The 26,632-nt window shown below is 38.8% G+C and overlaps 2 protein-coding genes across 4 annotated transcripts; one reads left to right on the forward strand and one right to left on the reverse strand.

Annotated features, from left to right (window-relative positions):
• The first annotated feature begins 8,039 nt into the window (after positions 1–8,039).
• Positions 8,040–11,708, forward strand: LOC112273222 (uncharacterized). The gene is made up of 2 exons (XM_024501741.3): positions 8,040–9,973; positions 10,072–11,708. The coding sequence occupies exons 1-2, from the start codon at positions 8,732–8,734 to the stop codon at positions 11,071–11,073; spliced, it is 2,244 nt and encodes a 747-aa protein (XP_024357509.1). The 5' UTR covers positions 8,040–8,731; the 3' UTR covers positions 11,074–11,708.
• A 3,757-nt stretch (positions 11,709–15,465) lies between these two features.
• LOC112279929 (lysine-specific demethylase JMJ30) lies at positions 15,466–19,978 on the reverse strand. Of its 3 annotated transcripts, XM_024514729.3 has the most exons (3): positions 19,464–19,978; positions 18,320–18,626; positions 15,466–16,938 (listed from the first exon to the last, which is right to left on the reverse strand). In XM_024514729.3, exons 1-3 carry the CDS (start codon positions 19,728–19,730, stop codon positions 16,907–16,909), a joined length of 606 nt encoding a protein of 201 aa, XP_024370497.1. In that variant the 5' UTR covers positions 19,731–19,978; the 3' UTR covers positions 15,466–16,906. The 3 variants fall into 3 exon arrangements, with proteins under 3 accessions (XP_024370497.1, XP_024370477.1, XP_073392314.1); XM_024514709.3 differs by lacking the exon at positions 15,466–16,938 and having other exon boundaries at positions 17,916–18,626; positions 19,464–19,968; XM_073536213.2 differs by lacking the exon at positions 15,466–16,938 and having other exon boundaries at positions 17,916–18,626; positions 19,149–19,943.
• Positions 19,979–26,632: the final 6,654 nt, after the last annotated feature.

Genomic DNA, 26,632 nt, shown 5'->3' on the forward strand with positions numbered 1-26,632 from the left:
AGGAGTTTTAGATCTTGAAAAAATATCACATAATTGTACAAAGACTTTGATTGCCTTTTACATTTGAAGCCACCAAAAATCTCTCAATATTAGCTCCAAAATCTTATTGTATTCAAAATATCTAGTATTAAGGTAGAAAGAATTTGCCTCAAGAAAACATTGGACTCTTGGCTATCACTAATTACTCAATGAAGTCTTGAGATAAGAAAGATCAAATTGATATATATATATATATATATATATATATATATATATATATCACTTTTAGGATTAATTATAATAATCATATAAGTCTTAAATTTCCAAAAACATACAAAATATGATTAAAATAAAAACTCTAAATCCTTATATATCCTTATAAGGTATTATTTCTAAACTTCAATAACTCATATCTTCCAATAAAATTGTTAAAACATACTCAAATTTTACATGAAGTACTAATATACTTCTAACAACTACCATAACAAATTTCAACTACATATTTATTGTAAATCTTAAGATATTGCCAAAATCCTAACAATAGCTTGAATCCCTAGTTTTTATACACCTATATGTAATTTTCTTCATATCTCACAAACTAATTAGTCAAATGCCACAAAATTTATATAAATATAGCTTTTTAATATATTAATATATCTTGTCTAAAAGGTTTAAGCTAAAAATTCATCTAAAAATTCAAGATATGGCTTCAATACTATAAACAAAATTACTCACTTAGTGCCTTTGATTTGGATGTACTAACTCCAACTCTCTATAATTTCTTTATCAAAACTCTAAATATAAAAATTATTTTATTAAAGATATAAGTTATAAAATTTTCATTCCAATTACGCCTTCCAATTTCCAAAAACTTTCGTAAAACTCCTTGTATCCTCAAAAGAACAATAGTATGTCTTAAAATGATACCTTAACTTCAAATGGCTAAAATTTCTTCACCCTAACTCCAAACTCACTAATTTTTGCATCCAAATTGTAGCCCAAAGTCTAAAACTTATAATTCTAGCTTTTAATTCTCAAATGATCCTTTTAAAGTCATCAAAATGCTTGTTATGGACAGAGACAACCTATTGAATGCCTATTGGACATGGCCTTTGACCGATAGGAATAAAGATCTTTACTTTTTGCCTTCATCTGACCATGCCTTAATTTCATCCCTCTCCATAAGCCTCCTAATAGTTTAGATTTTCATCCTTAGGCTTCTACCTTCTCTTAAAGCTCTATACTAAACATCTAAATCTTATATAATTTAAATAGTATAGTAAAAATAGATAAATTCAAAATAAAGTTTCTTATATCTACTCTCTTTAAATTAATTATTAACCATTCTAACATACATTAAGACTTATAAATATAAAATATGTTTTAATTAATTTTTATATATTATAAGCATTTACAATACAACATCGGCTGTTGGAAAGTTATAATAAGTTTGAAGAATATATAATCATGCCTTATCTTTTAAAATGTATAATCATCCCTCAAAATAAAATAGATTGTTTTTGAATTCAAACTTGAAAGTATCATGAGACTTAAAAGAATTATTCTTGATATCATAAACAAGAGGATCACAAGATATATTTGATTGAATTTACTTGACAAACATTGAATCAACAATCAATGTTGATTTTATTGCTCAAAAGTGAAAATATTTTGATTTCAAGAGAATTTTTCTTTGTTGATCTAAAGATGCATCTTCTTCTTTTGGTGCAAGATAAGAACGTCTAAAAAGGATATTTAACAAACTTTATTATTTTTTAGGTCCTTAAGTGATTTTGAAATCAAATATTGATAAAAATATGCTCCAATGACCTTAGCAACAATTCAAAACATGTACTCACATGAAATACTCAAGGTTCTTGTGATTTGTATATTTAATGACTAAACTCAAGGCATTATCATACTATAATTACTTATAGTATGTAAAAATTAGTTAGAACATATAATATTTTGATAAGTCTTGGTGTATGCTAGAATGGTTAATAGATTAATTTAAAGAGAGTGGATATAAAAAAATTTATTTTGAGTTTTATCTATTTTGATTATAGCATTTAAAAAAATTATAGGACCTCAATATTTAGTATGAAGCCTTGAGAAGAGATTAGAGCCTAAAGATGAAAATCTTAACTAATAGGAGGCTTATTAGGAGGGATGAAAGCAAGACATGGATAGATGAAGGCAAGAAATGGGGATCTTCATTCCTATTGGTCGAAGGCCATGTCTAATGGGCTTCAAAGAGGTTGTCCGAGGCCTTATTAGAAATTAGGATTTTTTTTTTGATGTCATTTGAACTTTGGAGGCTAGAATCAGTAAGTTTGGGTTTTTGGATATGGATTGGGTATAAATTTTGTATAATTTGAAATTTTTATGAAGGAGTTATTTGCACTCAAAATTAAGGTATCAATTTCATATCTACTATCACTCTTTAGAGAGAACATACATTAACAAAAAATAACGAAGGATTGGCAACTAGAGTTGGAGAGAACACTTTTTTGACTAGACTTTTTATGTACTATTTCATGAATTTGGATTTTGGATGAAGAATTTATAGAGAGTTAAAGCCAGCACATCCAATCAAAGGTAGTAAGTAAGTGATTTTATTCATAGTAATGGTTGGAGCCATATCTTGAGTTTTTGAACAAATTTTTGGCTCAAACTTTTTGGAGAACATAGATTATTGTGTTAAAAAGCTATACATATAAATTTTGTGGCATTTGAGTATTTAGTTTGTAAGATATGAAGAAAATTATTTGTAGGTGTGTAAAAATTAGGGTTTAAAGCTAATATTAGGATTATGATGATATCTTAAGATCTACGACAAATTTGGAGTTAAAATTTTTTTTAGTAGTTTTTAGAAATACATCAATACTCTATATAAAATTTTAGTATGTTTGAATGGTCCGATTAAAAGATATGAATTTCTAAAGTTCAGAAATAATATCCACAAGGATATTTAAGGATTTAGAGGTTTTATCATATTTTGGGTGTTTTTCAGAACTTAAGACTTATGTATTTGGTGTAATAGCACCTAAAAGTATATATATATATATATATATATATATATATATATATATATAATTACAAACTTGTTCTTTCTCATATCAAGACTTGATTGAGCAATTAGTAACTGCTAAAAGCCTAGTACTTTCTTCAGGCAAACTCTCTCTACCTCGATAGTGTCTTCTACATAATAACACCATTCTTGAAATAAATCCATTGTTACAAAAAAATCTTTATCATGAATCTCATAATTAATCTTGATTTCTAAAAATATTTTGAAATAAAAAGCTATTAGATGGAATTTGTCATCTGCTCCCATTTGTGATAATATTATACCTAAGGCAAAGTTTGATATATTTGTTTCCATAAAAAATGACTTGAAGAAGTCAACACAATATAAAATTAGTACAAAAATAAACTCTTTTTTTGAAGTATCAAACAATGCTTCAGCTTCTTTACTCTACTAAAGTTTGTCTTTATAAGTCAAACATGTAAGTAGAGGTACAACTTGAGAAAAAAATTTGATGAAGATCCAATAGTGATTGAAAAAGCCCAAAAAGTATTGCATATTCCTTATTGTTCTTGAAATCTTCCAATCCATGATAGTCTAGATCTTCTTTGGATCCATCATTAGTTCTTCATTGGAAATGATGTATCTTAAGAAGTTAACTTGAATAGTATGGAATATATACTTTTTTAACTTGGCATATAATCTTATATTTCTACATTTTTGTAATACACAACGAACATAAATTTAATGTTCTTTTACATTCTTAGAATAGATTAAGATGTCATCTAAATAATAGATGACAAAATCATCAAGAAACTCACAAAAGACATCATTCATTAGATGTTGAAAAACAATTGGTATATTTGTGAATTCAAAAGGCATGACATTATATTCAAAATTTCCATACGTGGATTGAAATACAATTTTTCATTCATCTCCTTCTTTAATGCGTACTAGATTATATCCTCTTTGTAGATCTATTTTTGTATAAATCTTTGTTTGATTCATCATTAAGAATTTAGATATAATAGACTTATGTATTTTTATTTGATTTTTGGAATTTTGGATTAAATTATCAAAAAAATTAAATTTATAAGAAATCCAATCTATTTAAAGATTATACTTTTTTAACCAAGAAAATTCTAAAATAATTAGATTAGATGGAGATTTTTTACATAAAATATTGTTATGCTATTATAATCTTTAATTGCTACATCTAAAGAAAGAATCTCATGCGCAATATGTCTAAAAGATAGCAAACAACCATCTATGACTTCTACATATACAAGTTTAGTTTTTTGATTAATAATATCTCTTGTTTTTTGACAAAATCTTTGTCTATAAAACAAGGTGATGCTCTTGAATCTAACAAAGTAAAAACTTTGTGATTTTTTGGTCCTAAATAAACTTTTATTGTAAAATAAGGTGGAGGATCTAAGAAGAGAATGTGACCTTTATTTGGAGTTACATAAGATTCCAGCTGCACAATGCCCATTGAAATTGGAGAATTTTTTTTTTCAACACATTGTCTTCTTTAGCAACTATATTTCTCATTTTATTTTTACGTTGTTTTTTTAGACAATGTTGAGTAGTGTGTTTGACTTTTCCACAATATAAGCATAAGCTCTTTTAATGTCATCAAGTCTTTTCTTACTCCATGAGGGATTTAAAATGTATTGTATCAATTTGCATTGATTTTCACCTTAATGAATGTGTGTTTGAAAACTTGGAAGCTACCATCATTATTTGATTTATTTTTTTCTAACCAAGTCTTTGTTATTAATATCTTTCAAATAATTAATTATCACATGTAATGGCTTGAGTAATAAATTGTTTTAAAGATTCTACCTTTGACATTGTCAATAACAAATCTTTGACATTATCTTTCAACCCATATTGAAATTGATTGATAAAGGCTTTCTCATTCTAGTCCACGTTCCAAGCAAGGTTTTGGAATTGAACAACATATATGATGGATGATTATAATTCTTACCACAAAGATAAGAACTTGATCTTTATTATTCTTTTTCAATCATTTTTTCCAAATATGGCCATAAACACTTCTAAGAATAAATTCAAATTGTAAAGGAGTCTCAAATCTTTTTTCATTAAAGGAGCAAACCAAGATAAAGCACTTTGTGATAGAAGTGTGCCTATGAATCCAACTTGAATAAATCCATTGAGATATTGGAAGAGATGCAATTTTAGATAGAACTTGACTTATTACAAAAATCCTCAAAATTTTGATCTTGTTCCATTAAACTTCTCAGGCATACTAATCCTTGTTTCCATCATACTTGTAGAAGCAAAACTCCCTAGATTTGGTTGTGAGGTCAATCTATTTACTTCTTTCAATTGCACAACTTCTTGCCGTAGACTCTAAACTTCTTCTAAAGGTATAGGAATAGTATCTTCATGATTTATGTTAAAAATACATAAAATTTCTATTCTTAAAATGTTGATAAGCTCATGAAGATTTGTAATAGTTGCAAATCTATTTTCACTTCCATTGAGAATAGCATCCATAATCTTTCTTTCCATAGACAACTCAAACAAATTCAAAAAGTTAAATTAGTAGAAGGTAATCCACAACCTCTACTATCAAATGAAATTTTCTATAAAGAGGAGTAATCTACTCTCTTTAAAAAAAAGATTATTATTAGAAAAAAAGATTGTTTGTTTAAAAGTGGGTAGTCCACAACCTTCAAAACACAACAATAGAAGTGGAATAATTCACTCACTTCTAAAACAAGACAAAAACAATAAGTTAACATTCTTGTCAAAATATCAAAGATACAAATCTCGAAGAAAGAAATACTCAATACACTCTTGTGATATTGAAAAGAACTAAAAAGTCACTCAAAGATGATATATTATTGAACTAGAATATCTGTTGCCAAAAATAAAGAGACTAGAAAGTCTTGAAATAAGACTAAGGACTAGAAAGGCATTGAAAAGAGTGAAAAAGGCTTCATTCTTGCCTCTATATATACTCTTAATTAGGAACTATATGGTAATCTCCTATAAAACCTCCAAAACATTTTAACTTTGCAAGATATGTATCTTAACTTACAAGGCAAGTTTTCTATATGTATGCCACATTGTTAACTTGTTCCACAAGCTAATAATACGTGGTTAACTTGTTGACCAAGTTTCTAGCCTATCAATCAACTAAAAATACATATTAAGTCAAAGCAGCCTCTATGAAGCTTTTAAGAAGCTTCTCTAGAAGATATTATTAAATTAACATATTTTTATCTACTTTTATCTACTTCTATCTAATCATATAGATATTTATTAGAGTACGTATGTATATCCATGACAATAATAAGCTTAAGGCTCCTACAATTTGTTGCATAATTTTGAAAAACTCACTTGGAATTCCATATGGGACAATCTATGTTGGAATCCTAAGTCCTCAAGATTGATTTGCATCAAAATTTGGTATTCAAGTTTGCATGATGCATGTCTCCCACCTTGATTGATAGAGGATCAACATCAACAACTTTTGTATTATGGTCGCATGTTAATAGATCATTTAGAAAAAATCCCTCTCAAGGTCTCTACCTAACTTTATCAACTCACCAATTTGTTCCTTAAGGGTAGCTAACTATTTTGATAGGATATGGTTGGATTACTTACTTCCAACTAAGTATGCTACAATACCATGCTTTTGAAGGTGTAGGATCTCTTGCTTGATTAATTCATAGTCAACATTTATTGTCCAAACCTTTCTATATAACAAGAAGCTTTTGCTGTTTTTTGCATATCCTATTGGTAACAATTCGCCTTCTTTAGGAATGGTGGAATGAATTGATGCATGCTTGTATATATATATATGTATATATATGTATTACAGCCATGACCAATTTGGCTTCAATTGTATTTGCGTTGCAAATGCCTCTAAATCTCTCTCAGTTGTCTTTTGATTATATAAAGTTGATGGGAGCATAAATAAGCTTTGTGCCTGCAACTTCAAAAAACCAAGATGGCCAAAATATTAAAGAAAATACAAAGGAGGTGTGGGAATTGAAACTTAGTATTATTTTGTGATTCACCCAAGGATATAAATGGCAACAGAAACATATGAGATTAGAATGGAGACCAAGAAGGGCCACACATAAATTGTGAATCCCTCTAGTAGTATAAGAAACTAAAGTAAATAAAGGTGTGTGAGATTTGAAGGCCCCGTCCACACAAGTCTCCATTGAGCCCCCCCCCAAGGTACGCTCTGGCCTCGCTCTTGTACGCAGCAAGAAATCCTCGTCCAGCTTCGAGCCAGACACACACTCACACACACACAGACAGAGAGACAGATAGAAAGAAAGAAAGAAAGAGAGAAGAAGAAGAAGAAGAAGAAGAAATGGGTCTCCTGGTCCCGTGGCAGCTTTAAAGGTCACCTCCCTGTGGACCGGAGCCGAGTCGGAGCAGCGATCGACGACCATTAAATGCGATGGCAAAGCCTTCTCCAGGTTGGATGTGTAAACTGTCTTCTATTCTTCGCTACATTGAATGGTGTCGCCACTGATGACACTAGTAGTCTATTGCTAGCTAGGCTGCTGCTGCAGCTGATGTGAACTCCCTTCACACTCTTCCTTGTCACCGCCAGGCGTCTCGTCTCGTCTCGTTTCCTCCCTCACCGTCGCCGCTTCAGCTTCATTTCCTCGGTTCGCAGATGCTGAGAGGCGCTGGTTGTGGTGTCGCTCCTGCGCACGCACTTCCATGATCGATTGAGCAGTAGACATGGTGGACTGAGTAGAAATGGGCTCTCTTGGTAGTGACGCCGACTTTGCTCTCAAGCCGCGGCAGTAGTACCGTAGTCCCAGTGGGAGTAGTGGTGGTAGTGATAGTCGCAGTGGAGTTGCTGTGTCTTAGGAGGTGTGGTGTTGTGTGAAGATTAGCTCTGGCTTTTGAATCCGTCCGGGGGTTTGCGCTGTGCGTGAAAGAAAGTCACGGCGGGAAGGGGAAGAGAGCGAGGAAGCAAGAGCAGTTGGAGGTTCATTGTGGTACTTGCGGCAGTGTGAGATGGTGTTTGTTTAGTGGAGGTGTGTGTGTGTGTGAGAGAGAGAGAGAGAGAGAGAGAGGGATGGGATCCACGGTGGGTGCACAGGTTTCGAATGTGCAGACGAGGGTGAAGCGGGGGAAGATTGTAGACATCTCTGACTGCGGCCATGGGGAGGACGAGGAGGGGTGTAGAGGTGGGGAATGATGGGCCGCGCTCTAGCATGGATCGTCCGTACGTGGTGGTCGACCAGTTCAAATGTGCGTAGAAGCTAGTGAAGACTTGGGTATTGTTGCGCGATTCATTCTTGGTGAGGGACGAGGAGGAGGAGGAGGAAGGCCTGTGAGACGTGTGCCTGTGGGAGGAGGAGGAAGAGGAGTATTGTGGGAGGAGGAGGAAGAGGAGTATTGTGGGAGGAGGAGGAAGAGGAGTATTGTGGGGGCGATTGCTTGATTTTGGTATCGTGGGTAGAAATCCTCCGTGTTGAAGGCGAGAGATATGAATGTAAGTTTCGGTGGCGACGATTCTGCGAGGGTGGAGAGAGCTTCTTGCAGGAAGTGGTTGTGGTGGGGTTTCGTTAGGGGCGTTTCATTTGGAAGGGAAGGGCGAGGGATGAATGCAGAAGGTGAGAGTGCCAAGAATGGGCTGCTGTAGAAGTGGTAGTAAGTAGTCGAGCTGCGGAGGAGAGAGGAGCGGAGCAATTGTGAAGGACGGGGGAATTTATGGCCAGTCACGAGGACCAGGATTTGTCGACCAAGGCGCTGCACAAGCGCTATGAGGGGCTCGTGACTGTGCGCAGCAAGGCTGTCAAGGGGAAAGGGGCGTGGTACTGGACGCACTTGCTGCCTCTGTTGGTGCAGCACCCGGACACGGGATTACCAAAGGCAGTCAAGCTGCGATGCTCCTTGTGCAATGCGATGTTTTCTGCGTCCAATCCCTCCCGCACCGCTTCAGAGCATCTCAAGCGGGGTACTTGCCCCAATTTCAACGGCATGGTGCCCAAGCCGCTCCAGACACAGCAGCTCGGACCTCCCAAACCTGCTGTAACAGCTGCGACCCCTTCTCCGCCTGCGGTGACGCCGCGAAAAAGGACTGCTGCAACGTCGCTGGGGTCGCAATCAATCTCGACTGGCGATGCTACGGGTATGGAGCTCGCGCGGACGGGTGCGCCGGGGACACCCTTGCTATTATCGGGAGGCAAAGAGGATCTGGACGCGTTGGCATTGCTCGAGGACAGCGTCAAGAAGCTCAAGAGTCCGGGAATGAGGATTGGGGATTTCCAGGGCAGCGCTGGGCCGGACAAAGCGCAGGCGGAGGCGGCTCTCAACCTCCTGGCAGAATGGTTGTATGAGTCCTGTGGGAGCATCTCCTTCTCGTGTGTCGAGCATCCCAAGTTCAAAGCATTCCTGAGCGAACTGGGACTTCCCCCGGTTAGCCGGCGCTATCTCGCAGGCGCAAAGCTGGATGCTAAATTCGAAGAGGTAAAGCAAGCGTCTGAACTGAAGCTTCGAGAAGCCTTGTTTTTTCAGCTCGCTTCCGATGGATGGAAGAAGAAAACCACTGGAATGGGTGAGACGCTCATAAACATTACGCTCAATTTGCCGAACGGCAACTCCCTGTTTCGTAGCGTAGTCAACGTAAACACGGGCGCTGTTTCTGTGAAGCTCGTTGAGGAGACTCTTGCCGAGGCCATTACGTCAATTTGTGGACCGTCGCCGGAGCGCTGCGTTGGCATTGTCGCTGATGCCGACAGGTACAGTTTGAGCGCGTTGGAAGGATTGGAGTACCGGTTTCCACGAATGGTGAACCTGTGCTGTCAGGCTCAGGGCTTCAGCAATTTATTGAAAGACTTCACCAAGCATCTCCTGCTGTTTAGGTCGGTAGGAGCCGAATGCAGTAAGATCTCGGCATTCTTCAATAACCAACCTCAAGCCCGCACGTATTTGCACAAGTATCAGCGCGAGGTATATAAGCCCTCGAATTCTGAACGTCTGTTTCTCATACACCTTGATGATCTGTTTTGAAATGATTAAACTGATGTTACTACTCTGGTTTGCTACAGGAGTATAACAGCGTAAAACTTCTCCGAACTCCACCCGATTCCCAGTTTGCGGAGCCACATTATTCCCACGTGTTGGTAATGCTCGATGACATTACCGCATCTGCGCGCGCATTGCAACACACTGTGCTTGACGAGTCGTTCAATCCCCAATTCTCTGATGATCAGCTGGGGCGCGAAGTGGCGGACCTGGTTGGCAGCGTGCGGTTTTGGTCAGACTTGGAAGCCGTGCAAGACTTGGTGAAGATAATCAAGGAGATTGTTAACGACATCGAAGTTGACAGGCCCCTGGTGAGCCAATGTTTACCTCTCTGGGACGAGCTTCGAGCGAAGGTGAAGGACTGGTGTGCTCGTCACGATAAGGACGAAAGTTCTGTCTATCAGCTCATTGAGTCCCGGTTTGGCAAGAATTATCACCCCGCTTGGGCCGCAGCGCTCATCCTCGACCCCCTCTACCTCCTTCGTGACTCGAGCGGCAAGTACCTTCCCCCTTTCCGATGCCTGACGACAGAGCAGGAGAAGGACGTGGACCGCTTGATCACCAGACTGGTTGCACGAGAGGAAGCCCACATTGCTTTGATGGAACTCATGAAATGGCGCGCCGAGGGGCTGGATCCTCTCTACGCGCAAGCTGTGCAGGTGAAAGTGCGGGACATGCTAACCGGACGCATGAAAGCTGTGAATCCACAGAGTCGGCGCCTCGTGTGGGAGACTTGCCTGAGTGAGTACAAATCCTTGGGTAAAGTTGCCGTGAGATTGCTATTCTTGCACGCCACCAGCTGTGGGCTCAAGTGCAACTGGTCGATGTGGCGATGGGCGTATAGAAATGGCAATTCCCGGCTGGCCATTGAGAAAGCCGAGAAGATGATATTTATTGCCTCCCATGCGAAGTTGGAGCGCAGGGACTACACCAACGAAGAAGAGAAGGATGCAGAGCTTTTTATGAATGGCGACGGTGGCGAGGAGATCACTGTCGACGAGGTTTTCCTGAATACAACTTTGTAACATTTGTTGCTGGCCTCCCATTTAACATGTAGAAATAGACGATCAGTAGAGTAGGCTGAGAGTAGCCGATTTTTCAATCAACAATCTTCATGCTGCTGTGCTTATGTGTACATTTTGGCTCATGTTTTGATCTTTCAGTCTTCTGAATTGGGAGGGGAGGTTAGTATAAGCGTAGTGGGTAGCAAGAAAGGCTCTTCAGAAAGGTTTTAAAAGGCTTAGAATGACGCTGGACCCCGTGTAAGTGGGTCGAACCACTGTTGATTTTGGAAGGCAGAGGATACCAGGTGTGGTGCATGGAAACTTTCATCAACCTTTCTCGTAGTTCCTTTAGTGTTTTATTTTATTTTATTTTATTTTTTTGGTCCTCTTTAGTGGGGGTGGGCGGGGGACTCTGGTCATACGGCTCAGTAGAGGAATATTATTACCTGGTATAGGGCTCAGTTCAGGGAGAAGATTGACCCACCCCTTAGAAGATTGGCAATTTTGGTTCCGTGGAACGACCAATGTCAGGTACAGTAACAACACTTTCCCATTGCTAGTGGGGTGGGGTGGTTGCAAGCTATCAGGTGCTTGTTGTGCATATTACAGACGATTCATCAATCATAGACACGCATTCTTGTCACTGATTTACCATGGATCAGTTGTCATTCTCCATAACGTCACTGTTTAGCATGATGATTTTCAACCCACTAGTCTACCATTTCTGACCAATCACTCCCTATACTGAACAGTGCAGAGAAACTCCTCATGTTCAACATGTTCCGTCCGCACCACTTATCAGTTGTCATCAGTTCTCTTGAATAATGTAACGTAAATCAGATTGTTTGAATATGACAACTTAAAACCTATTTTCTTCTTCTTTTTTTGATTATAGTTTTTAATTACAATTGGTATTGAGCACCGAAACGAGAATCAGTGCATGTACAAAATTTCAGAGCTCTTCAGCTCAGAATCTAGATCCAAAGTATCTTATCTGCTCAGGAGTTTATCTTTTGTAGCAGCAACATTGCAGCAACTCTGGGGTTCCCTGCGGAAATCCTGACGAATGCATTCAGACTCCCGAGTTGTTGATCAATAATCCGTTACTGGAGCAGTTGAGATGGTCGGTCAACTCAGGGGGCGCATTGATGCAAACATTCTGGACTGCGAGAATGAATTCAATGCTGAATTGTCCGCTTCTGCTTTGCAATGATCATGAAAGCACTAGCGACGTTCCAGCTGCCTATAATGCAAGTCTATTTCGTAAAGATGAGGCTATGTCAGAGTAGGTACTGTATAATTTTCTGGTTGACAAGATAGCTACGTCGTCACAATTAGGGACTTTACGTGCAGAGTACGACAGTCCTGGGATGATGCTTTTCGGTTTGAACTTCTAAACATCCATGGCATAACGGATTAAGTGAAATTTATGCGAATTAAACTTTACCAGACGGTGCAAGGCAAGCTGATTGCAATAAGAGACTGCTGCTAGTCGCGCAGATTCAAGGGGAGATTCTCAAGTGTGGGAGGTTTCATGGTTCGGTCAGATTCTGACTGATGACGTACTAGGGAAGCAGGGCAACAACTGGGTAGCAACTTATGGAGAAGGACAACCTGGGACTGAACTGATCTGGGGCAGATGAAACGACTGACGCAGTGATGACATTAAAAAGTCAAGTCAAATCTTCAAGTTCCTGAATCAGTTCCCCGCTTAAGGCAGACGCAGAGGCTTTAATAAGTGAGCCAGCAGGGAGTCGGGGTACGAAAGATTGCAAAGTGATTCATTTGCCTTGCAATTTGTGTGTACATCTGCAAGCTAAGGTCCTTCATCCAGCTAGTCTTGACTCCTGCCCATGGTTGCCCTGTCCTTGCATTTAGATTCCAGACTTCAAATTAAAGATTTGTTTTTCCTCTGGCCTTCTTCCAGAACAACCCCCCCACCCCTCCCACCCCCTCCCAGAGCAACGGTCAGACATTGGGGGTGCCCTTAACCCTTCTATCATTTGGTTCCTCTCTGCTGGTGCGTTGTTCTTGACTGAGGACGGTCAATTTCTAGACCAGGTCAGTCGCCCGAATGGCACTAAATTGCACATCATTATTCATGTCAGCCTAGTTTCAATTTGCGCTTTTTCCCTGGTATTATGTTTTGAACCCAATATATTGAATTACTCATGATATAATATTAACTAACCAACGCGGTTCACGCCCGAATCACTATTTCACCCACTCACGGATTAAACCCGGACAGAGGGGTATCTCTAACTCCTGCTTAAGAGGAGCAAGTGACATCATCGTGTCCAGTGCTTCCCCTCGTTCGCTGATCCACGCGCGTTTTTTTGTGGTTTGACTGAATAAAATGGGGTTGTGGACTTTGATTCTCGGTTACTTGTTCTGGTTAATAAGCTCACAGCGATCATTCACAATGTAATACCTTTACATTATTGAGTAAAAAAAGGTTTCAAATTACCAGGACTACCACATTAGCACATAGAGGGTTTACTATTCAATTTAAATAAATAAACTAAACTGAATCCAGAATCCAGAATCCAATGGAAGATATGTTGCCCTGACTTGTCTAGATTCCCAATCCTAGAACAAGCAAAACGGTACCCACATAAGTTAGTAAGTAGTGTGCAAGGTTGGAACCCTATTAATAATAGATGCGGCAATTCTTCAAAAAGGTCTCAGTATTTCTTTACGATTTCTTCGACATTGGAACTATCGCAAAATAATGTGGTTGGTTTTTGTGTTGGGGTGGATTTTTTTAGAGTGCTCTAGTAAAAACGTGGGTTAGTGGCATATTCTAAAGTTGAGAATATATAGACGTTTTAGGCCTGTCTATTTATCATTCACATGGAATCAAGGACATCTAAATGTTTTTTTAAAATTGATTCTGAAGTTTTGTGCATTTTTTTAGCTTCAAAAGTGTAAGATTGTTATCAAAAGTTTTTTTTTTTTAAAACGAGGTTTTTTAATTTCGTTTTCTTAAAGTTGTTCAATCATTATCATAAATACTTTGTGTTTCTCATGTTGACGTTTCTTAGAGCTAGTTATTGCATATTTTTGTAAAATTTCATTCTAATGTATTTCTTAAAATAACAAAAGAATATTTTTCTTCATCTAGAAAGTGATCAAATTTAGCAACTTTATGAACTATATAGTTATGCTTTTCAATAATTCATGGTCTTTCTAAATAATCAAAATTATTGACACGAAAATATAAAAAATGTGACATTCAATATTTTGACATTTATACATAATCATTGCTAGCCTGTATGCTTCACAACTATGTGATTATACACTTTTTCTACATCTTAAGACTCAATAAACATTAAATCATTGTTCATTTTATGTTTTTAAAAAAAATACCGACATTTCTTTTCAACCTTACTGAAAAAAACAGTAACATTTTTATGTATATATTGCACCTTAATGATAAAATGACCATTAAAAAACCAACTCAATATATATATTTTTTATCTCAAATTAATTGATGTTAATTGTTTTTTTTATCAACTTTGGATTTTGGAAAAATATATATTGTCATATTCACTTCCACAGGTGTTACTTTTGTATAACTTTTCTTTTAACAATGTAATATCATTAACTATTATATACAAAGATGTGCATAATATCAAACATTTATTAAGTCATGCAATACAAGGTTATATTATTTTAAAAACAACAAGGACTGATTGCTTCGAATTCCAACATTAAATGATTGCATTCTTGAAGTCTATTAAAATTGATAAATCCTTGTAGCATCTTAAAAGAATTACAAAGCAAACTATAATGTGGGTATATATATATATATATATATATATATATATTTGAATTTTTTAATAGATTTTTTTTTCTCTTTTTTCATATAGAAATTAATCATTTCCAATTGTTATTAATTCATTATTATTAAAACAAATAATGCAATAAAGAAGAGGTAAAAGCTATCACATTAAAAAAAAAACCAAAAAACCAAAAAACCAAAAAACCAAAAAAAACCAAAAAAACCAAAAAAAAACCAAAAAAACCCAAAAAACCATAGTTTGTCAAAAGTGACAATCAATTCAATTAATACATTGATTTCATGAAGTTTGATCCAATTCTTTACTTTCAGTTAGCAAATTTTTAGAATTAGATTTTTTTAACCCTCTCAATATTATTCTAAACTACAATGTAATTGAGCAGATTTCATACTTATTATACATCATATTAATTTTAATGATAAAATCTAAGCAACAATCTCACACATCTTTGCTCAAAAAAATGAAAAAAATGAAAAAATCAGTCCTCAAAGTCTAAATGCGACTTTAAAAAACTTCACAATTTTCAAATAAATGTATGTTAAAGGACTAAAATAAAAAATAAAACAAATAAAATCCCCAAGAGTAATAAAAAAAAAAAAAAAAAAAAAAAATAGAAAGAAACAATAACAAGAATAATAATGATAATAATATCCTACATTATTTGTCAAGTATGAGCACCAAAAACATTGATCTCATTTAAGACAGCACGTTGGGTGAAACCACATCAATCAAATAAACAAAGCAACCCTAAACCTAGACTTACTAAATCTTCAAAGAACGAAGTACACGTGGCATCCAAGCTGGCATGGTCTACGGCGTCGGCGGCGAATGAAGTCACGCTGCGATGCTGCAGCGCAGCCCAGCCCCAGCCCAGAACCAGGCAGCGTGAAATCCACAAGGTCAATCAACATGCCTCCTCCTCCGCCTCCTCCTCATGCACACAACTTTGCAACGTGCCCACCACAATCGCAACGGAGCCATGCATGCATGCAAGCGCACGCAAAGCATAGCAAAGGAACGCAAAGCAAGCTCGCGCTCATGCATCGTCATGCGCAGTTTGTATGTCAGCCCTTCCGCAGCTTATTTCTTGGTGCTCTCATTGTTACTCTGAGGTGCATCGTAATGCATGCGCTCGCATTTGTTGGCGTTGACGGACGATCCGTCCCACACCCAGAAAGCCCCAATTTCGAGTCACTGGTGGTGTCTCTCCACCCAACAAGAAAGAAATTACTTTGTTGCTCCTTTGTTTGATAATTCAGAGGTGACATTCATTCACGGGGAGTTTTTCTGGTGAACCCCATTTGTGGAGGTGATTGACAGTACTCGCCTGCTCGGGTGGTAAATGATTCCTCCTCGACCTTGAAGGCAGGGGGGGGTAACACGATGCTGAATCCCCATGTCAGCAGAGATGAATCAGTTTTACCCGCAGCTGATGGAGCCAGGTCGCAGCAGAAGCCATTGTCGGCGCATGCGTATGATGGATGGTGCTGGGTTCCGTTTGCCTGGTTCGCACAATAATTGGTGCTGGCTTTCCCCAGATGAATGAATTGCTGCTGGAGGTGTCAGAGGGACCTCCAGCTGGTAAGATTCGTGATTAAGACAGTGTGAACAGGTTTCTTATACCATGGGAATCGTGATCGGAGTCGGCTTGAAGCGGCTGTGGATGTTTCATATGGATTAGCGCAAGCATCCTGCTGTCAGACGTGCCTTTGAATCAAATGGAGATTCACTTGCCCCTCTCTAGACTTCGTCTCGCAGTAGGGTTTCGAGTCCACTTTTCATGAATTTATATAATTGATCGCGAGCTACGCCGGTAATAGGTGGCGAGCTGCCTGGAGCGGCAAAGAATGTGTACAGTGCATGAGTAGGGCGTACGAGAGGCTTTAGGCGAATAGCTTTGCGTTGATTCATTCTGCCGCCTGGGTGGTTATAAGAACGCCACTAAGAGACAGTTTCCACACTTCGTGGCAAGCGATGTCGCTGAAAGACTGTTCCTGACACAGCTTCTTGTTCCAAATCACTCTATCCCAATTATGCATTTTTGAGGTAGATTAGCAGAAATAGGTAAAGGGCTTCAATATACCTGCCACATACATTTATACTTAGAAAACAAAAAAATAATAATGTTTTGAAATCTTATTGCTATGTCGTACTTGCGGTGAAAGATTGTGCCAAGGATCATCATAAAATTGATTGTTCTAGCAGTGGTGCGGGATCACAAGGGAGGGCCTTGTTTTTTAACTTAACAACCACTCATCGTGAGTCAAGATGGTCGCTTATGGACATTGTTGGTAAGTTAGAAATAAGGCACTTCCCTGAAGTGGGTAGGCTCATCAGGTTAGGGAGACTATTTTGCTGTCAATTTCCCGTTACCAAATGCAGGGAAAAGCGCAATTAGATGGAACTCTTCATCAACAACCGAAAAGAAAACAAACCACCACGTCTACCGAGCATGCCTGCTAGCTGACGCCACTGATGGAATACCTAGTAAACCAACACCTCAGTAGAACGGAAGCTAGGGACAGTGGAAAACGAATGACGTAGTACTGAAATCCAATTGTCTTTTCGAAACCAAAGTTTCTGTAAGACTATTTGTTTTTTGTTTTTTGTTTTCTTCCTAATAACTCGATCAGAAGTTCATCTTAAAAGAGCAGGGAAGCATAAGAAAACCTGTACAGCAACTGTGTGGTGCCCATAGACCCATTGTAGATAGGCAATGTAGTACCATCTGCTCACAGCAGGTCAGACTACCGGTACTCCCAGCAGAACGTTATCAAGAACAAATTCTCTCAACATAGGACTACTACAGAGTGACTCCGCAGAGGGCATTCAATATGCAGTTCCAAACATTGCCCAATCACGTTATCTGTACCTGCATACATGTTCATGATCTTACACATTTCATTTCGTATTCTGAATGCTCTGCTGGGAGACTTCAACCTGTTATGTCGGCGACTACAGCGCATAAAGAATGCAAAATGAAAAAAGTATGATATCACGGCAGGATGCCAAATGGATTCACAGATCCACATACCATGGTGGATAAATGGAGACATGATAACCAAGGTAAGTATCCCTAATTTCGGTGAACATTAAAATATTCTTTACAACGATGAGTGGTTTCTGTACTCCTTTAACGGACGATGGAGGGAGTGAGGCTATTAAAAAGCACTCTCCAGCAACGAAAGAAAGCCACAAAACTTGACTTAAAGCATCTTAATTGGAGTGGAAAAGTTCATCTGCACGTTGTCTACCTTCAACCAACTTACAAGGAAGAATGGACGTATCCCAGTTTACGTTCTTGACTAAAGCAACAAACGTACTGAAAAAGAGAAAAATCAGATCATGACACATTATTAAACTTTTGCAGCATTTGCTTCATCTTTGCTTGGTTATCAAATGCAAATCCCGAAAATTCGGCAATCCCACTATAGCATTCGACGCCCCAAGTCCATTCACTTTACCTGTGACTGAGCTGATGCTGTGTAAAGCGTTTTCAAGTTCCGTGCGAAATTGTGGGCCTCCCATAATCACTCCAAGATCCAGGATTTTTAGAGCTTCTATGGGCCGGTTAGCATTGTGATGGCAAGACGCCAAGGACAAGCAGGAGAGAGAGAAGGCATCACGCCACACCAGAGACACACTCTGCCAAGGTGCTCCATGTAACTCCTCCCACGCCAATTCATATGCAGCTTCTGCGGCCCTCTCGTCGGCGCCACCCCAGGCCTTCTCTGCCAGCCCCGCAAACATCACGCCTCCTTCATTGTGCACCTGCAACAAGTAATCAACACACGCTGTGTAAGCACCTCCATGTCGTCCATCCCAAAACATCCTCTAAACAGCATCCTTGCACAGTTCTAGTCACGCTGACTAATTATGGTGTTTCAAGCGAGTGCACGCGCGCTTCAAAACTGTGAACATTCCACTGATGTTAGACTTGCTAATTTGTACGATCAAACAATACACCGGATCTATAAAGTGGGTTTATGCGTTAAGGAATTATCTACCATTTAAACCATGAGTGCTCCACAAGTATTGCAGAACCGCAACTCCAATATAAGAATACAGTTGAAAGATCCGAAAATTTTGCATAATTTTTATCCTAAATGCAAATTATTCCCCCACATAAGCACGACCTTGCTCACAACATCGACGAAGTTGAAACAAACAACCAGAAACTGCATCGGTATAATTACTCGAAAACTAAACATCACAAAATCACGCAAAACCACAAACCACCAGCCATAACCGGGAGGCTCCCAGGCAATGACTATTAGCTCATCGCCAACGCACCTGGTTCAGAAACTCGATCATCTGCGACCTCGCAATTGATGGCATGGACAATAACTTGACGAAGCTCGCCCCACGTCCCAGTCAACAATCACCGATTCTATCCCCTAAATGCAGCTTTTACGAATGCAGTATCCCCGTCGCAGGCATTCATGCCAAACCGCACAAAGAAGGGGCACCGACATAGCATGAGCAAATCAACGAAGTACCCAAAGCTAGTGCCTCTCCCTACAATTGGCTCAACACAATCCCGATCGACTGACTGACTACTGCTGCTGCTGCTACTACTTCAAGAGAACAAAGTCGCCCCAGTGGTACCTGCGATTTGCCCAAGTGGAGGGGAAAAGCTGAAGTGAGACAAAGTGTGACGCCAGTGAATGGTGGATTCCGCCATCTCAGAGATATAAATCTGGAAAATAGAAACGCGTGGTCTCCCCGCTCCATCAGAAGTTGAAATCGCTCCCAGATCGCATTAATATCTTCGCTGCCTAGAAAGGATATCAAGTGGGCTATCAACTGCAAGTTGCGTGCAGACGCGATCTCTTTTTCCAGCATCCGAAGTGGACAACCCCCCCCACCCTGCATATTTGCATCCGAGAACCGTCATCCTGGCGGAGTAGAGCAGGAGCAGGAATTTCACCCTCCCTCGCTCTACTGCCCATGCATGCGATCTCGCTTTCTCTCTCTCGCTCGCTCGCAGATGAGCAGCGCGGCCAAGCTGCGACGCTGGCGCGGGGACAGGGTTGGGATGGGGTCGCAGCGGCGCTGGAAGGGAGTGGAATCCTCCCCGAAGTCGCGACGTCGCGACTTCCTTGCCATGCCTTTCCTTTCCTCTCCTTCGGCGTCCGTTGTTTCCAGAAGATCTTATGCAATAGTGAAGATTATGTTCACGATTCTTTTGTATTTGTGTGTGGTTGAAGATCCTGTTTTAATTATTTTTTATTTTTTATTCTTGGCAAAGAATAATACCAATAGATATTGTTTGCATAACATTGCAACATTAACATAGTAAAAAAAGTTTTTGGAAAAAATAAGAAGAGATGTTAATTAATTATTAAACATTGTAAATATAATATTTAATATAAATAGTAATATAAATTTTTAATTAAAATCAATAAACTAGTTTTAAAAAAACATATAGAAATAAAAAAATATTTACTTTTAGAATAAGTTTTAATTTAATAAATGCATAAGAGTAATGATAAAGACTTCTTGATTTAATACAGGCGTGATATATTGAAAATTGTTAAATTGACCCGAGTTTTTCCAAAATTTATCCATCTATCCTAATCATTGTCGAAAAATTCTCCAATGCTAGATCTGCATTGCTCAAAAACCAATAAAAAAAAAGGTTGGATCCTTAAAATGATTGGATCAAATTAACAATTTATTATATATGCACACAGACACACACACACACACACACACATATATATATATATATATATATTTTTTCTTTTAAAAAATTTAAGAAGTGTTTATTTTTAAAAATTCAAAGAAGAAAAGATATTTTAAAATTGATTTTGAATCTAAATTTTTTATTAAAAAAATTGATGTCATATTTGTATAACCATAAAACATATTGGCTCCTAAAAAAGATTTATTTAAAATATAATCAAATATGGTAACTTATTTTTTATATGTTAACTAATTTATAGGTACTTGAAAGTTAGCATAAATAAGTTACCATATTTGATTATATGTTAGAACTATATATATTTAGATATATATATATATATACATACCATAAATAAGTTACCCTATTTAAAAGTTGAATTTATAGGCACTTGAAAGTTGTAGAATATTGTTAGGGACATAATCCTTAGAACCTTCTAGAGACAAGTTTCTAGAACCTTCTAGAAGCTTCTTAGTTGGTAGAAGATGTTAGGGACATAGTCCTTAGAACCTTCTAGAAGCAAGTCTCTGGAACCTTCTAGAAGCTTCTTAGTTGATAGAAGTTGCTTGAAAAGCTTCCTAAATAGGAGTATATATTAGAATCGAGGCTGAAGAGTTCTTCAGTCTCGACAACACATCTCTTGGAGCTTTAGCTCACCTCTCTAGTGTTGTTCTCATCTAATTAATCTAATTCTTGCCAGTTCTTCTTGAACTTCTTGTTAGATCTCGAGCCTGTATTTCTGTGTCCGTGACAGTTTGTCGAGACTTCACTCACCTCAGATATCAGAGTTAGTTTCTTCTTTGTTAGAGTGTGGATTATCCCTCTGCTTGGAAGTGTACTAACACTTTAGAGGTTGCGGATTACCCTCCTCTAAACTGATACTTCTTTTGTTACAATATTGGAGTCTTATTCTTCTTGGAGAGAGTGGATTACCCCTTTTCTTGAAGCTCTTAAGGCATTTTAGAGGTTGCGGAGTACCCTCCTCTAAACCAATATTGTCTTCTTGTAGATTCATTTCTGTCCTTCTCTTAGAATGGCCGGGGGCCAAGACATTAGTATGACGAAAAGTTCGGAGTCCAAGTTGGATGCTATCATAAATGCCCTCGCTACGTTATCACAAAGAACTGCAGAGATTGAAGGAGTCGTGGCAAGGCTTCATAATGATGGAGCATCTGGGATGGCACAATCTAGGTTGCACCAGCCTCAAACTTCTGCACTTGGAGAAGCAACTTTTCCTCAGGTTCGATAAGCACCGCTGGTTCTACAACATAAAGAGCCCCGAGTTAGTCTTCCGGACAAGTTCGATGGTACACGTTCCAAGTTTCGAGGATTCGTCAACCAAATCAGGTTGATAACAGTTTTACAGCCCGAACGCTATCCAAAGGAGGAGTCATGTGTTGGACTTGTTGGAACCTTACTTACAGAACAAGCTCTATCATGGTTTGCTCCTTTGTTTGAGAAACGATCATCCATACTAAACAACTTTGAAACCTTTTTGGAGGCGTTTGCGGAAGCATTTGGTGAACACAACAAGGTTCGATGGGCTACAATAAAGATCCGGTCACTACGACAAGGGATGCACTCTACATCAGTCTATGCATCGAACTTCAGGCAATTAGCATGCCATATCAATTGGGACGAAGAAGCATTGATGAGTCAATTCTATTGGGGTTTAAGGAACGATGTGAAGGATTTGCTGTTAACTCTTCTTGATCAGTAAACGCTCAACGAAGCTATTAGCCAAGCTGTGAAGTACGATAACCGCCTATTTCAACGCCGCCAAGACCAACGTTCAAGACAACATACGGTTTGTCACGCCCCAACTATATCGACAAGCAACATGAATTCACATTTATATGTAGAAGACATGCAAATTGATGCGATACGTGTCAAATCTCTTACTCTAGAAGAAAAAAAGCGACGTATGGAGGAAGGTCTATGTTTGTATTGCGGTGAAGAAGGCCACAAAGTTGGAAACTGCCCCAAGAAGCAAAATCGACGTATTGTCAAGACTAGGGGCACGTTTATTCAGGAAAACGAGGATGCCCAGCTACAATAGGAACCGTGCGGCTGGACAGTGAAATATCGCAACAACAACCAGGTTCCTTTCTTTCTGCTCAATCTGCCCTTTGTTTTACAATCCCTTTGCTTATTGGCCCTCAAAAACTGAGAACCTTAGCATTATTAGATTCAGGAGCATCTGCTTATTTCTTAGACGAACAATTTGCGAAGCATCATAAGATCCCTTTAGTACAAAAATCCAAACCTATTCACGTTGAGGTCATAGATGGGCGACTTTTATTGTCTGGTAGTGTCACCGATGAATCAAAACATGTAGAAGTGACGTTTAAGGGCCATAGTAGTCATATTATTTTCAATATTATTAGAACACCATCAAATCCTGTTATTCTTGGTCTTTCTTGGTTGAAAAAGCATAACCCATTCATAGATTGGAAGTTGTGGAAGATGACCTTTTCCACAAAACCACCCAAGAGCAAGCCTAGTAGAAAACCCCGAATAGAGAAATCCTTATTTATTAGAGCAAGAGCATTTATAAGATCGTTCAAGAAAGGCACACCGTTTGTTATTTATGCGGCTCCAACTACCGGGAAGAAGATCTCGACAGCAAGTATACCGGAGCAATATAAGGATTTTAAAGACGTGTTTCAAAAGAAAAATGCCGACATGCTACCAGAATACAGACCATATGATTGCGCCATAGACTTACAAGAAGGAGCACAACCACCTTTTGGCCCAATCTACAATCTATCGCAGACGGAGTTGGCAGAGTTGCGAAAGTACATCGATGAGAATCTATCTAAGAACTTCATCTATCATTCAAAATCATCAACTAGAGCACCCATCTTATTTGTGAAGAAGAAAGATGGCTCATTGCGGATGTGCGTGGACTATCGAGGCCTCAACAAGGTAACAAAGAAGAATCGTTACCCGTTATCCTTGATTTCTGGTCTCTTAGAACAACTTGGACGTGCAAGGATCTTTACAAAAATTGATCTAAGGGTAGCTTACAACCTCGTACGAATCAAGGAAGGAGATGAGTGGAAGATAGCATTCCGTACAAGGTATGGCCATTTTGAGTATAATGTCATGCCCTTTGGTCTTACCAATGCTCTAGCGGTCTTTCAACATATGATGAATGACATTTTTCGAGAGTACCTTGATGATTTTGTTATCATCTATTTGGATGATATTCTGATATTCTCCAAAAATGAGGAAGAGCATGAAAAGCACGTTCGTTTGGTCTTGAAAAAACTACGCGAGCGAGGACTATATGCTAAGTTGAAGAAGTGTTTATTTCACCAAATAGAGATGGAGTTTTTGGGGTTCGTTGCGACTACGGAAGGCTTGAAGATGGACACCAAGAAGGTGGAAGCAATCGTGTCCTGGGAGGTTCTGAAGATGGTGAGAGACATACAATGTTTTCTTGGCTTTGCCAACTTCTATTGGATCTTCATCAAGAATTACTCTCAAGTTGCTGCTTCTCTCACTCGATTGACATGCAAGGATAAGCTGAAATGGGGACCTCTAGCGGAGAAGGCGTTTCAAGAACTGAAGACCGCATTTACTATGGCTCCAATCTTGGTACATCCAGACTTTACAAAGGCCTTTTATTTAGAAACTGATGCTTCGGATTTTGCTTTGAGAGCTGTACTTTCACAAATGGGAGAAGACAAGAAGCTCCATCCAGTTGCATTCTATTCTCGAAAGTTCTCTATTATTGAAATCAATTATAAGATCCACGATAAGGAACTTCTTGCTATAGTGGATTCTTTCCAAGAATGGCGCCATTTTCTTGAAAGAGCTGCACACCCAGTAACCGTATACACAGATCACAAGAATTTGGAGTATTTCATGTCGGCTCGAGTTCTAAATCGACGTCAAGCTCGGTGGAGTATGTTGCTATCTAGGTTCGATTTTGTTATCACTTATCGACCTAGAAAGGAGCAAGGAGTATCTGATGCCTTATCGAGGAGATCATATCTTGTACCAAAGGCTGAAGAAGCAGCGTTTGATCAACAATGTATGACGTTGTTAAAGCTAGAGCAATTTCGGCTTTGTGCTACTATTGTACCAATTGATGCTGACTTCTTGAATCAGGTACGTGCCGCGACCATTAAAGATTCAGTAGCCATTGATATCAAGCAACGTGCCAATGACGACAAATTCAAAGTGGAGGGAGATCTTTTATACTTTGAGGAGTAGTTGTATATCCCAAAAGAATCAGCATGACTCCGAGTTCTTCAATCTCGCCACGATTTTCCAACTGCGGCACATTTTGGATTCAATAAGACCTTGGAGCTTATTTCTTGAGATTTTTGGTGGCCCCAAATGTGGAAGGATGTGAAAGATTTTGTCCTCTCCTACAACATCTGTTCAAGATCCAAGAATCCTCGGCATCGCCCTTATGGACTCCTACAGCCATTGCCGATTCCACATCGACCATGGTCTTTAATTTCCATGGACTTCATCAGGGACCTTCTATCATCGAACTCATTTGATAGCATCTTTGTCGTGGCAGATTGGCTTACAAAGATGCCACACTTTGTTCCTTGCAAGAAGACATCATCCAGTGAAGTCACAGCAAGGCTCTTTCTCGATAATGTGTATCGATATCATGGACTACCAGATGATATCGTATTAGATCAAGGAACCCTGTTCGTATCAAAGTTTTGGAGATCTCTCTTTGAGATACTGAAGGTGGATATCAAGCTTTCTTTGGCTTTTCATCCTCAAATTGACAGCCAAATGGAACGGATGAACCAAGTCTTGGAACAATACTTACGATGCAGCATCAACTATCAGCAAGACGATTGGACCACATATCTGCTGCTAGCCGAGTTTGCATATAACAAAACCCTCCATGCGTCGACTCAATACACACCATTCTTTTCCAACTATGGGTATCATTCGAAGCTTGATTTATTGAGTCCATCAACAAATAACAATCCAGTAGCTGAAGGATTTGCGAAACAACTATCAAAGCTTCAAAATACATTGAAGCTTCAATTACAATCCGCTCAAGAATCCTATAAGGCGTCTGCAAATAGATTTCGGAATCAAGCACCTACTTTCAAAATTGGAGATAAAACATGGCTTCTTCGACGAAATATCAAGACCAAGCGATCATGTGATAAGTTGGACTATTGAAGATTGGGACCATTTATCATCCAGAAGCAAATCAATCCAGCGGCGTATCGTCTGGAATTACCGGCTTCTATGAAGGTACATCTAGTCTTTCATGTTTCTCTATTAGAGCCTTATCGAGAGTTATCTTTTCCTGAAAGAGTACAATGTCTGCTACCTAGTATTGAGATCGAGAACCACGAGGAATACGAGGTTGAAAAGATACTGGATTCACGGCAAAGGTGGGGTAAGTTGGAGTATCTTGTTTATTGGTGCGGCTACGACATTAATGAGCGAACGTGGGAGCCAGCTGAAAATCTCGCCAATGCGCCATAAAAGGTAAAGGAGTTTCATCAACAACATCTTTATAAACCTAAGCCGATTCGACGATAGCTTCCTTCTGAAGCTTGCTCACCCAAGAATATAAGAAAGGGGGAGAGCACCACCAAAATTCGTAGTTGATGTAGTTATTTTCTCCAAGATAAAATAGAATTTTTTCAGCAGCCATAGTTTGGTCTTCTGATATGGATAGCCAAGAGATAGATACTATGCCAGTCAGATTATCTCAACCGACTAGCTCATGAAGGCGACCCCGAGATGAAGAACTGCCTACACCACGATGACGATAGAGGATACCGAGTAACCGATCACTGGTGATTGTATTTGAGTCTGAGCCTGCTTACGATGGTCAGCCAAAAGGCATGTTTCCAGGAAAATTTCACAATGAGGACACGGAAATTCATGCTTGGTCAGAAGTTGAAGGAGTGGGCCACTACTGTTGGCTTCAAGGGCCGATGAACCACTTGCCTCATGAACAACAGTTGGAGTTCATAGTAGATGTTATGCGACAGATCTTCATTTTCTTGCGTTGGTACTGATTAACAACAACATTGCTTCTTAGAGACCTCGAAGCTAAAGGAGGGGGTGATGTTAGGGACATAATCCT

The sequence above is a fragment of the Physcomitrium patens genome, chromosome 1 (genome assembly GCF_059467195.1).
Source record: "Physcomitrium patens ecotype Gransden chromosome 1, ASM5946719v1, whole genome shotgun sequence".
NCBI lineage: Eukaryota > Viridiplantae > Streptophyta > Bryopsida > Funariales > Funariaceae > Physcomitrium > Physcomitrium patens.